The sequence below is a fragment of the Sphaeramia orbicularis genome, chromosome 18, assembly GCF_902148855.1.
Source record: "Sphaeramia orbicularis chromosome 18, fSphaOr1.1, whole genome shotgun sequence".
NCBI lineage: Eukaryota > Metazoa > Chordata > Actinopteri > Kurtiformes > Apogonidae > Sphaeramia > Sphaeramia orbicularis.
In genome coordinates this window covers 42,989,504-43,002,615 of record NC_043974.1, presented here as the reverse complement: position 1 = coordinate 43,002,615, position 13,112 = coordinate 42,989,504, and the positions used below count along the sequence as shown (strand labels likewise).

The 13,112-nt window shown below is 37.7% G+C and overlaps 1 protein-coding gene across 1 annotated transcript; it reads left to right on the top strand.

Annotated features, from left to right (window-relative positions):
* The first annotated feature begins 3,551 nt into the window (after positions 1-3,551).
* LOC115438364 (trace amine-associated receptor 13c-like) lies at positions 3,552-5,695 on the top strand. The gene is made up of 3 exons (XM_030161940.1): positions 3,552-3,892; positions 4,879-5,149; positions 5,363-5,695. Exons 1-3 carry the CDS (start codon positions 3,552-3,554, stop codon positions 5,693-5,695), a joined length of 945 nt encoding a protein of 314 aa, XP_030017800.1.
* The last annotated feature ends 7,417 nt before the right edge of the window (positions 5,696-13,112 follow it).

The window sequence follows — 13,112 nt, the reverse complement described above, 5'->3', positions numbered from 1 at the left end:
TTGCATTGAAAATTGAGACAGAGCAAATGTCCAGTGGTCCACCAGTGGGACTGTGCAGTGTATGTTGTGCAATGTTTGTTTGTCACTGTCAATTTATTTTCTTATTGCTTAATATTATTATTACTATCACTTACGTACTTACATTATATATATCTATATCTATATATATATATATTACTTATATATCATTGTTACGACGACTAATACTATTGTCACTTTAATATATAAACAGCTACGCATATTGTATATACTATAATATTATAACATAATTACTTGTTTTTTATTACTACTTTGTTATTTGTTGTTTCCACTAGTATTTTTTAATGTGCAACTGCCTGTTTTTCCACTCCTGTTTTTATAGTTATTGTTACTCTTTTCTTATAATATTTCTTATATGTACACATTCGGTGTTGTGCAGCTATTGGAACTTAATTTCCTGAGGGCTCTGGCCAAAGGGTCAATGAAGTTCAATTGAATCTAATCTAATTAAAAATAGGGGGTACAACTGCACAGGGTGGACCCTCAAAAAAGCATTTTGCTGTTTGTCTTCAGGTTGTTGTAGTTTTCCAACAGCAGACACTGAAAACATCTGCTTAGTGAACATGTGGTTTCATTCTATCAGCACTATAGTGTATTTTCTTCATTTTCTCAGGGATTGTCATCTTTCCTCGAACTCATGACCTTTTCCATCAAAGTCGACCCCACCTTCCTCTTGGACCAAAGGGCTCAGACTGTCCAGTGCCAGAGATAAGTTAATATACTGGAATGATCTGAAACAGTCAGGTCCCAAAAACATTCTGCTCATCAGATCAGACTCTGAAACCACATATTGTCTTTGATCCTAAAGTCTGGATACTTGGTGATGTGAGTTCATTAACTGTGACATATATTATGAATTCAAATCTGAAAAAAATCCCCTGCACAGAAACACTGGATCTCTGAGGTTGTGTCCTGTTGTACTCCTGAGTAAATACACTACCTGTGGAAAACCCACAAACCATGAATGTGTCTGGGCCACTTACTGAAAATCTTACCATCATTGGATTATGATTATAATTTAAGCAGTCTTTACAATCCTTTATGATTTGTATTACATTTATGTTTCTTTATGTAGGCTTATTTTATACTTATTTCTACTAAATGACACTGAATGATATAAATAAAATAAATTAATACATTTACACTGCCAATAAATACATCATCAAAGATCATGTTTTGTTGTCTTTCATCTAACAGTTACAACCAACCCCAGGGAGGTGCATGAGGCTGATTGATAATAAACGTGTTTTTTTTTTTTTGTTTTTTTTTTTACAATACAACTCCACAGGGTACCTGTATGGAGCAAGACTTTCTGCTTGTTTGCTCTGTATTGACTCATGAAGTAATCACACACACTCGAGTCCTCTGGGATTTCATTGAACACTGTGTGATTTATCCTAATGACCATGTGTTGAACCTCTGAACATCAGTAGCCTGTTTGTCTGTGTGCACAGATGACGACACCTCAGCCTCTCAGGCATCACTGCAATTAGAGGTGTTAAGAAAAACAAACCACAACAAAAACACAAATCATAGGAACTTGGGATGCAATTATTATTGATATCATCAAACTAACTTGTTCATGTAATAGCACTTGTTTGTCTACAGGTCGAGGGTCAAGTTAATAATCAGGTCTGCACACTGCGGCATCATGGTGGGGGGGTAAAGTCAGAAGACTGATGGACTGATTCAGGACCTGACTGCCTGGACCAGTATCTCATGTTTGCTGATGTGGTTATTCTCTGAGTACCATGATGCTTTCACATTCACATTCAAACGTATGGGTGATTTCAGTTAACCAATAAGTTGTTTGAAACCAAATGATTCTGGTGACATCAAATTCAGATGGAGGTCAAGAAGTAAACAGGAGAATGGAAGCAATATGAGAAAGTGTGGACTTGGCTAGTTTAAATGATATTACAGACAAACCAGAGTAATTAGCAGGCTAGGACACAGACCATATAACGCATTACATATTCATGCTAATATCACCTAGTGTAGCTAAGTTACTACCTCCGCCAAGGAGGTTATGTTTTCGTCGGCGTTGGTTTGTCTGTCTGTCTGTTTGTGTGCACGATAACTCAAAAAGTTATGGACGGATTTGGATGAAATTTTCAGGAAATGTTGATACTGGCACAAGGAACAAATGATTAAATTTTTGGTGGTGATCGGGGGTGGGGGGGGCCCATGGGGGGCCCACTGATCGGCCTTGGTGGAGATCTGCGCTATCCAAGTGCTTCTAGTGTTGGTACTGTGATGAAGTACTGTCAAAGCCATGATTTCCCATCACGTTGGCCATCTCCTCCAACTCCTCAAGAGGAAAGAGGAGCCTTCATGGGCCAGATGAGAGATATAATCCCTTGAGGGGGTCCTGGGTCAGCACAAGGTCTCCTCAGACTTTGACCTCAGACTTGCTGGTTCTAGTCCTCATCCCATTCACACTCAGATGCACACTTTCCCCAGTGTGAGTTAAGGGTTGCAGCTCAGTTGAGCCAACAGGACCAGATCCTCTGCAAAAAGCAGATATGAGGTTCTGGACCACTAAACTGCACATGACAATAATGAATAGGGTTGGTGAGTCCGACCTTCATCAGAAACAAGACCAACTTACTGCCAGTGATGTGAACCAAGCTCTGGCTGTAGTCACAACAGGACAGAATGGCCTGCAGAAGCAGGCCACAGACCCTATACTCCTGAAGGACACTTTACAGAATACCCTGAGGGACACTGTCAACACCTTCTACAAATCCTCAAAGCAAATCCAGTCTTTCTACTTAGAAACCTCAGGTTACAATGGAATGGACCATTCTCTGTATTGAGATGACATCTCCATCCAACATATTCATGGAGTCTTTAGACACAGTGTGATGAAGCCGAGCAGATGAGTCTGCTTGGCACTATAGTCAACTGTGGCTGAATGAAGGCTGCTCAGTCAACCTGCCAAGATGACCAGTTTAAGAAGAAAATGAAATCTGACCAAACCACCTCAACTCCCAATCAATGTCCTGTTGCAGTGAAGCCAGCACACATTCACCAAATCAACTGCCAGCTGCCACATTCATGCACCAGATAACTGTGGATGGGAAACACCAAGAGATTACATCTACAGTCCAGTGAGAAAGTCTTGTGTTAGTGACAGGTTTCCCCACAAACTGAGGTTTATAAAACACAAACAGCTGGTTGTTCACCAGTGGCAGAGAAAAAGACAGAATTTCCTTCAATTTCCTCCTGCAGCGCTCTGCTCTCTACTGTCTCATTTTATCTGCTCTCAAACATACTCTGAAAATATTTGTTTTTAGAGCTTTGTACAACTTGGATCCATGTAGATCTAATCACAAATGTATAATTTTAGATCGGATCAGTCATAAACCTCATACAATGTCACTGTGGTTTACTGACATTTTAGTTTTCTCTCAAATGATCTCACATAGAACAAACACCATTTCCCATAATAGAGATTTGTTGTTTTGCTCTGTGAGTGTTTGTGTGGGCCTGAGCTCTGAGCTGAACCCATGAATGGGACTACACTCCCCAGATTCAGACCCTGGGGAGGACCAGAGAGGAGGGACAACACTGTCCATCAGAGGTGGAGGAGGGAAAGGAGGGATGACCAAAGACCAGAAATAAACAGTCAGCAAGTTGTTGGTGTTATAAGTCACTCTGAGCTGTGTTTGTCTCTGATGGAAACCTATGAAGAAGCTGAGCTCTGCTTTCCAAAACTCCTCAATGCCTCCTGTCAAAAGCCAGTGAACTCTCAGGTTAAAAACCTGATCCTTCACATCCTGCTCTTCATCTTCTCTCCGATGACAGTGGCTCTAAACCTGCTCGTCATCATCACAGTCTCCCACTTCAGGTAAAAATGACCTTTGCAGCAAACTTTTTTTATTGTAAAATCAGTTCATATAGACAGTGAGCTATTGCCTGTACTGGTTCAACACTTCTGATAGAAAATGATCTGAATTACACCTGAATTATCCTTCATTCAAGCAAAAGTATGAAAACACATTGATGAAAAAAAAAAAAACACCACAAGTATGGTGTGAGATGTATCTATGTTAAAGATTCTAAATATTACAACATGGTGAAAGGCTCCCTTTCACTGTTTTACTGTTACATTTGATTTATTGTATGGACTCATTTGCAACTGCTTTAATGTGTGTTTTATATTTCATTGTTAAATATATTTAAGTTTGAGACTGATCAACTTTTGATAGTTTAATCTACAACAATGGATTGCATTTTATAAGATACTCATAATGTTTGTACCATAGCTGTCCTGTGAGGACCACGTACATCTAAAAAGTCCATTCCATTCATAAGCTCAGAAAACTGGGACTGTTTTCAGTGTTGTGATGATACATTTTTCCTCTAATCCAGAAAAAAAACCAACCAAAACACCAGGACACGGTATTTTAAATATCACTTTATCTTCATCGTAATGTTGTTGGAAACTAATGTATTGCAGCAAAAAAACGGTATTAGACACTTTCGTCGCTATTTTTTTCTTTAGTAGATTTTGTATAGTATTTAAAAGATAAGATCATTCTAAATCCCATAAGGTAATAGATAATCTTTTCACCCAGTTTTTGATGGATATTCAAATTCAACACATTTGGAGATATGTAGTTTCCATGGGACAAGAAAGGGATAAAACCTGTAATGTAAAAAAGTAAAATAAAACTTTGATGCAACTGTTGAGTACATTTGTCTCTAGATGTAGTTGAACTGAAGTCTAAAGGTGTATTAAGTGGACACTGGCCATAGTCTCAGTCCACCACCCCTACAGTTCTTATGCATTTATTAATATTTGATTTAATGAAGTTTTTCCTCTTTCTTCAGACAGCTCCATACACCCACTAACCTCATCCTCCTCTCTCTGGCCGTCTCAGACCTCCTTGTGGGCCTCGTGCCGATGCCAGGAGAAGTCTACCTGCACTTTAATTGTTGGTTTCTTGGAGATCTGATGTGTTCATCTTACAATTTAATAACCTATGTTTCTGTTTCTGCATCAGTAGGAAACATGGTGCTCATTTCAATCGACCGCTTCATTGCTATCTGTGACCCTCTGCATTACACTCATAAAGTCACAATAACAAGAGTTAAAGTCCATGTTTGTCTATGTTGGTTTGGTTCCGTTGGTTTTTCTATTTTAATTTTAAATGACAATCTGACTCATCCTGGAAAGTATCACATCTGTTATGGACAGTGTTTTGTTATCATTGGTTTAATAGCAAGAATAATTGACTTGGTTTTTTCATTTTTTCTTCCCATTGTTGTCATTGTTGTTCTATATATGAGTGTTTTTGTGGTGGCGGTGTCTCAGGCTCGTGCCATGCGCTCTCACATTACAGCCATCACAGCTCAGCAATCAGTGAAGGGAGTCGCCAACAAATCTGAGCTGAAAGCAGCTCGGACTCTCGGAGTACTAGTGTTAGTCTTTCTAAATTGTTACTGCCCATATTTTGGTATGCTTTTTACTGAAGATGTGGCACTTCACAATGCCTCTTTTAGCTATGTGACCTTTCTTTTACATTTGAACTCCTGTTTAAACCCTCTCATCTATGCCTTACTCTACCCCTGGTTTAGAAAAGCTATTAAACTCATTTTCACTTTGCAGATACTGCAGCCTGGCTCCTCTGAGACCAACATACTGTAGAGAGGTGATGCATTGGAGTCAATGATGTGATGTCCTAACTGACAGATTAATTTAATTAGCTCATGTTTGTGGTTATTCACAAGTTAAGGTGTTTCCAACTCATCAAAGTCAAACTGTGTATGAAGGAAATCACAATTAAATGTGTTTTAGGGTAGTTGTTTCTCAACTTTCTTACCAACCAGTCGTACATAATTTCAAGTGTGTTGTGGGTGCAGTGATAATGAAGACCAAACTACTTTATAAAGGTACAAGGTCATCAGAGCCATCTATGAGGCCACTGAGAATCTCACTCATAAATAACATCAGCGACATAAAACATAGAACCTATGGTCCTGTAGCTCACCAGCATGTTCAATCAAGAATAACTAACAAATTGAATTTGTCAGTGTATCAGATTTATGCTGTTATGTTAAGAGTCATGTGGTCTTGTTGCAGAAGAGCAATCTCACAATAGAAGTGGGTGGTACTTTCACTGGAGGATAACTCAACAAATTAAATGAAAGTTCATATATGACTTCCTATCAGTGCTCAATAGTAACTATATTGATATCTCTAACCATTTTGATTTTATAAGCAATTAAAATATGGCCCATTATAAGTAAAGGCAATTTTTTAAAATCTCAAAAATTCATCAAAAATCGAGAAAAAAAACAAAACAAAAAACGTTCAGAACTGTGATGAAACTTTGTAGACATTGTCCAAAAGAAGCTTCGTATAAAATTTGAAATAAATACAACCAGTAGTTTCAGAGAAGACTGATGAAATCTAGACAATGGTGACCTTGACTATTATCCTTCAAGGTCAGTCATGGTCAAATGTCATGAACCCAAATGTAAGTCCATATATGACTTCCTATCAATGCTCAATAGTAACTACACTGACATCTCTAACCACTTCCATGTTATAAGTAATCAAAATGTGGGCCAGTATAAATAAAGGCAAATTTTTGGAAATTCAAAAATCCCTGAAACATCAAAAAAATCAAAATTTCTCAAAACAGAGAAAAAACTTTACAGACATTGTTCCAAGGAAGCTACATATAAAATCTAAGATGAATCCAACCAGTAGTTTGGTCAGAGAAGATGTTTGGAGAAATTGCTAACAAAGATGATGCTGAAAACTACACCGGACACAGTTCCTTCACAACAGCATATGGCCTATGGGCTGGTGAACCAAAACTGCAAAAACAATAGTCAAGACCTAACCAGAGGTAACAACATAGAAAAGTAGACTGGTTGGATTTTTGAAACATAGGCATAGGACACCAAATACAACACCCAAGAGAATGTTTCTATTCAGTTAGTTCTCGAGAACTGCTCATGTGTTTGTTGCTTGCTGTTCAATAAACACTTCTGCATTGGAATCCTCAAGACTTTGCCTGATTCTTGGACTCCAACAGGTCTCTGACTTAGCCATTCACAAAACAGTCACAGCCAGACTTAGAGAAGTTGTTGGTCAACATTACAAGACCTCAGATCCATCAGTAGCTTACGTAGAAAAATGGGCGAACACAGAAGTTCATTTTATTTTGTTCTTCAATTGTGACTTGAATACAGAGGAATGAACTGAATTGGGTGCAGAAGCAGTAGGAACATCATGGCTTAACAACCAAATATCTAGTTAAGGCAATCTCCCTTCATAACCATTGGTTCCCTTTTAACCCAGGTTTTCTGAGTGCAGAAACAATCTCTCCACCCTACATATTCCATTAAATATGAGGCATGACACCTGAAAGGTGATGTAGATACTCTTAAAGACACAACCTCAAGTGGCCATGGACAGAGTGATTTACAGCCTGCATGTGTGGTCTCCTTGATCAACTTGAAAAGTGTTTGTGATTGGACTGAAGCTGGAGATATAAACTGATCTTCTCAGAAAATATAAGTTACAATAGAACCAACATCCAACATGTTCCAAATGTACGTGGCCTCTATAAGACATGGCGTGAGGAATAGCAGTAAACTCAACTCCTTGTCAGGCACTGAGGTCAACTATGGATGAATGGAAGTTGCTCAATTCGCCTGCCAAGATGGCCACTTGATGAGTCCTACATGAATCCTACCTAGTCATCTCAGATCTCAAGGAATGTCCTGTTGCAGTGAATCCAGTACACATTCACCAACTCAACTGCCAGCTGCCACATTCATGCAACAGATAACTATGGATGGGAAACGTCAAGAGGCTGCAGCACTAATGCATGATAAACATGGAACTTAATACCTGATAAAGATGCCATGAGCACCATGAAGCAGCCAGGCCCCTTGTAGAATCCACATAAACCAGCCTGCCAGCCTCTTGGATTACATCTGCAATCCAGTGAGAAAGTCTTGTGTTAGTGACAGGTTTCCCCACAAACTGAGGTTTATAAAACACAAACAGCTGGTTGTTCACCAGCGGGAGAAAAAAAGACAGAATTTCCTTCAATTTCCTCCTGCAGCGCTCTGCTCTCTACTGTCTCATTTTATCTGCTCTCAAACATACTCTGAAAATATTTGTTTTTAGAGCTTTGTACAACTTGGATCCATGTAGATCTAATCACAAATGTATAATTTTAGATTGGGTCAGTCATAAACATCATACAATGTCACTGTGGTTTACTGACATTTTAGTTTTCTCTCAAATGATCTCACATAGAACAAACACCATTTCCCATAATAGAGATTTGTTGTTTTGCTCTGTGAGTGATTGTGTGGGCCTGAGCTCTGAGCTGAACCCATGAATGGGACTACACTCCCCAGATTCAGACCCTGGGGAGGACCAGAGAGGAGGGACAACACTGTCCATCAGAGGTGGAGGAGGGAAAGGAGGGATGACCAAAGACCAGAAATAAACAGTCAACAAGTTGTTGGTGTTATAAGTCACTTTGAGCTGTGTTTGTCTCTGATGGAAACCTATGAAGAAGCTGAGCTCTGCTTTCCAAAACTTCTCAACGCCTCCTGCATGAAGCCAGTGAACTCTCAGGTTAAAGCCCTGATCCTTCACATCCTGCTCTTCATCTTCTCTCCGATGACAGTGGCTCTAAACGTGCTCGTCATTAGGGCTGCTCGATTATAGAAAAAAAAAATAATCACGATTATTTTAGCAATAATTGAAATCACGATTATTAAAAACGATTATTTGTTAACCTTAAAGTTGTTTATTTTTTTCTTGCAAAACAATGTAAAATATACTCTTTAAACATAAATAAAGCTTTTAACCACTAAAGCAAAGCATTTTCACTTTTGTACGAAACAAAAAAATCTTTGAAATCAAATAAGTGTACTGTAAATTCAAGTATGTTTCCTTTTGTAAACAAATAGTGCACTGTAATTAAACTGCTATAGACTTGCCATAGAACTGTAGCAATAAAAAAAAAAAAAAAAACCTCACCTAAAGTGCAAATTATAAATTCAAGTATGTTCAATGTAGTATGAAACATAGTAAATTCAGTGGCGTGCTGTGAGGTTTCAGTTAAGGCCTTCTGTATACAACAGCCATCTACAGGGTGTCCTATAAGTCTCCATACACAGGAGACATACAGGGGTTGGACAAAATAATGGAAACACCTAACATTGTGGCATCATAGAAGGTGTTTCCATTATTTTGTCCAACCCCTGTAATACATATGGTTCTAACATGTATTTCTTTATATTTCTTCTTTATAGTTCTTCAGCATTGGAGGACACGCATTGAAATGTGTTCCCGACAAAATGGCAGTCATATAGAGCATATTATATAAATAAAAATGGTTTATGTCAAGAAACGTTTATTTTTCCTATGTATGGAGACTTATGGGACACCCTGTAGAATACGCACGTTAGGGTTATCCGGGTTAGGTTAGGTTAATACGGGAGTTGCAGCGTAAAGAGATTTGGAGACTGAAGATTGCATTGCGGACGAAGTTGTTTTTATGCGTTTTAGTTTTTCATAAGATAAAGAATATGATAAAGGTGGCGGTGGTTAAACTTTAGATGGTTACAAAGGTTTGTTGTGTTAGCGGTCGGTGCGGACACAACAACGAAACACTTCTTGCACGTGATGTGTTTTTGCTCTTCGTCTTCTTCATCAAACCCAATGTGATTCCATATAATTGAATTTGACTTGCCTTTTTTGTTTACCAAGCACTTCTGCTGTGATTCTCCTGCCATTTTTCCAGACCGCTAGGTACAACTTTCCTCTTGGGGTGGACCTGCCGGCTAGCAGGCAGCTGTAGCTTAGAGGGGGGCGGGGCAGAGCAACTCATGGGAGCTTGCGTGCGCGTGAATTAAAACAACTCAAAATTAATAATCGTTTTTTCTCGATTACATAATTTTTGTAATCGTTGCGTGTAATAATCGAAATCGTAATTGAATTTCGATTAATTGCACAGCCCTACTCGTCATCATCACAGTCTCCCATTTCAGGTAAAAATGACCTTTGGAGCAACTTTTTTATTGTAAGATCAGCTCATATAGACAGTGAGCTATTGCCTGTACTGGTTCAACACTTCTGATAGAAAATTATCTGAAGTACACCTGAATTATCCTTCATTCAAGCAAAAGTATGAAAACCAATTGATGAAAAAAAAAAGACAGCAAAAGTAAAATTTAAGATTTACCTATGTTAAAGATGTTGTGTATTACAGCTTAGTGAAAGATTCCCTTTCAATTTTTTATTATTACATTTGACTTATTTTTGTGACTCATTTACAACTGCTTACATTTTGATGTTGAACAATTTTAAGGTTGAGACTCATCAACCACTGATAGTTTAATCTACAACAATGGATTACATTTTATAAGATACTCATAATGTTTGTATCACAGCTGTCCTGTGAGGACTAAAAAGTTAATTCATAAGCTCAGAAAAATGAGACTGTTTTCAGTGTTGTGATGATACATTTTCCTCTAATCCAAAAAGAAACACCAGTGTACTCTCTTTTAAACATACTGTATCTTCGTTTTAATGTTGTTGGCATCAACAAATACTGATGTATTGCAGCACCAAAACAGTATTAACCACTTTCATTATTATTTTTTGGCAATGGTTACTGCCACAGTACTGTGTCACGAAATATTGGTTTGTCTATTGCCACAGAGCCAATCAAATGTTAGCATTTGTACTAGAGCCAACCATGGATACTGTTACATGAACACATTTAGCCTCTTGCTGCCACAGTGTTGTAGTGATACATAGCATATACCTCAATGAATTGTTTTGTGCATTTTGCTACCACAGTACTGTGGCAATTGATGAAAGAAATGACAAATTATTGATAGTATAAAGTATAGAATAGGAATTATTGTTGTAAATGCTCTATATGGTATGGTATGATTTTATTTGAACTGGGAGAGTGCACAACAATACACTGACCAACAGACAGATTTAAAAGAAAAGATGCTAGTGCCAGGTTATAGCTGAGGCTAATTTCTACCTGTAGTCCCTGGACAGGTTAATGTTATTCAATTTAAATAGGAAAGTAAGTAACAGAGTAAGTAGGGCAGTGGTTCCCAACCTGTTTTGGCTCATGACCCCATTTTAACATCACAAATTTCTGGCGACCCCAGACATACAAAACGGAGACTCTTTTTTTTTTGGCTGAAACTAATTTGTTTTTGATCATGAAAGAGTTTGCTATACTATGTTGCAAATAAACATTAATTTTAGACCGCATTTAGGCTATATGATGTATATTATTCTGGAAGGAGACAGAAAAGCCAGGTGTAGATTACTGCACAAAGTAAGAATTGTATTTTCCTAGGTCAAGATATGTACAGCCAGTCCAGCTTGGATTTACAAGGCTGACAATTTATACTGAACAAACAAGAACTAAAACTATGAATTATGAAAGAGCTGCAGCATCTGAATCCAACCACAATGAACATTTGAAACATAAAGAGTACCACACTGCACAGTGCTTCAGTTTCAGAGGCTGTCATATTTTTTATGGATTATGATTGTCTCTCTCAACTCACCAAATATTTTTATTAGTAACTTTTTATTTTTATCCACTACTAGAAATTTCCAGTGACCCCATTTGAATTCCAGGCAATCTCGTGTGGGGTCCTGACTCCAAGGTTGAAAAACTCTGAAGTAGGGTATATAGGAGAAAAGACATTTTATATATATATATATATATATATATATATATATATATATATATATATATATATACACATATATATACATATATATATATATATATATATATATACACATATATATACATATATATATATATATATATAGTTAGTAGGCCTGTAATGGCACACAAAATTTTCGGTTCGGTACGTTTTCGGTTTTGAAAGCCACGGTTTGGTTTTTTCAATTCGGTACAGGAAGAAAGAAAACCCCTCAAAATGTCCTTAATGCATTTATGAATTTTTGAACATTCTTCTACCAATTTTTGGAGACAACAGAATATAGAAAAACAGGAATAATATAATTCTGCTGCTATAAATAAAATAGAAAATAAAATATTACTAAATGTATTTTAAACTTTAGTATTGCACTTTTCCCTGAAAGGGAGTTTTGAACAAACAACAAAAATCTAATCACATTTTTGTCAGTTCACATTCTGCTTTAAAATAACAAAAAAAATTCCGCATGAAGTGCAACATTGACAAGAGAGCAAACTGGTATTCTGTTTAAACAAACTGAAGAGCAACACTGAAAAATAAATTAACCTAATTATTATTTATTTTAGGACAGATAAACTGTTTAGCCCACCTTGTGTACTTGTGTGTGTGTGTGTGTGTGCGCGCGTGCAGGGTGTGATTTGTCACAAACACGGGGGGGATTTCTTTTCTTTTTTTTTTTTTTTTTTTGTCAGAGGCGGGGAGGGTTCTACGTGGGGGTTCAGTCCATAACAAACATAATAACTAACGCTGGCGTGAAACGAAAGTGAAACTTTACATCCTTTCATCTCCTTTACAACTTCCAACTCCCGGGTTCTATTCCTCTATTATACAGCGTGTGTGTGTGTGAGAGAGAGAGAGAGAGAGAGAGAGAGAGAGAGAGAGACAGAGAGAGAGAGAGAGAGAGACAGAGAGAGAGAGAGAGAGAGAGGGCTAGTGTCAGTGTTTTAGAACTACCGTAGATCATAGGAGCCAAACAACGTCCGTCTTATTAATGTCTCTTTCCTCATTGTTGTCTTTCACCTGAACCTGTACTTATCCCAAACAGGACTGTAATGATGGCGGAGGGCCTTCAGTTTCTTCCCTTCAGGTTGACATCATATTTGTTGTTTTTTTTTTTTTTTTAACCTTATGTCTGTGTGGAACTTGCGTGGATTTAAAGTTCCACATTGAATGACGCCTTTTGTTCCTTTTTCTTTTTCTCAACATACTGTGCCGTTTCGGTACAGCTGTGTACCAAACCGAACACGTGTGTACCGAAACAGTTCGGTTCGGTACGTGTACCGTTACAGACCTAATAGTTAGTGATGCAACGGTACTTG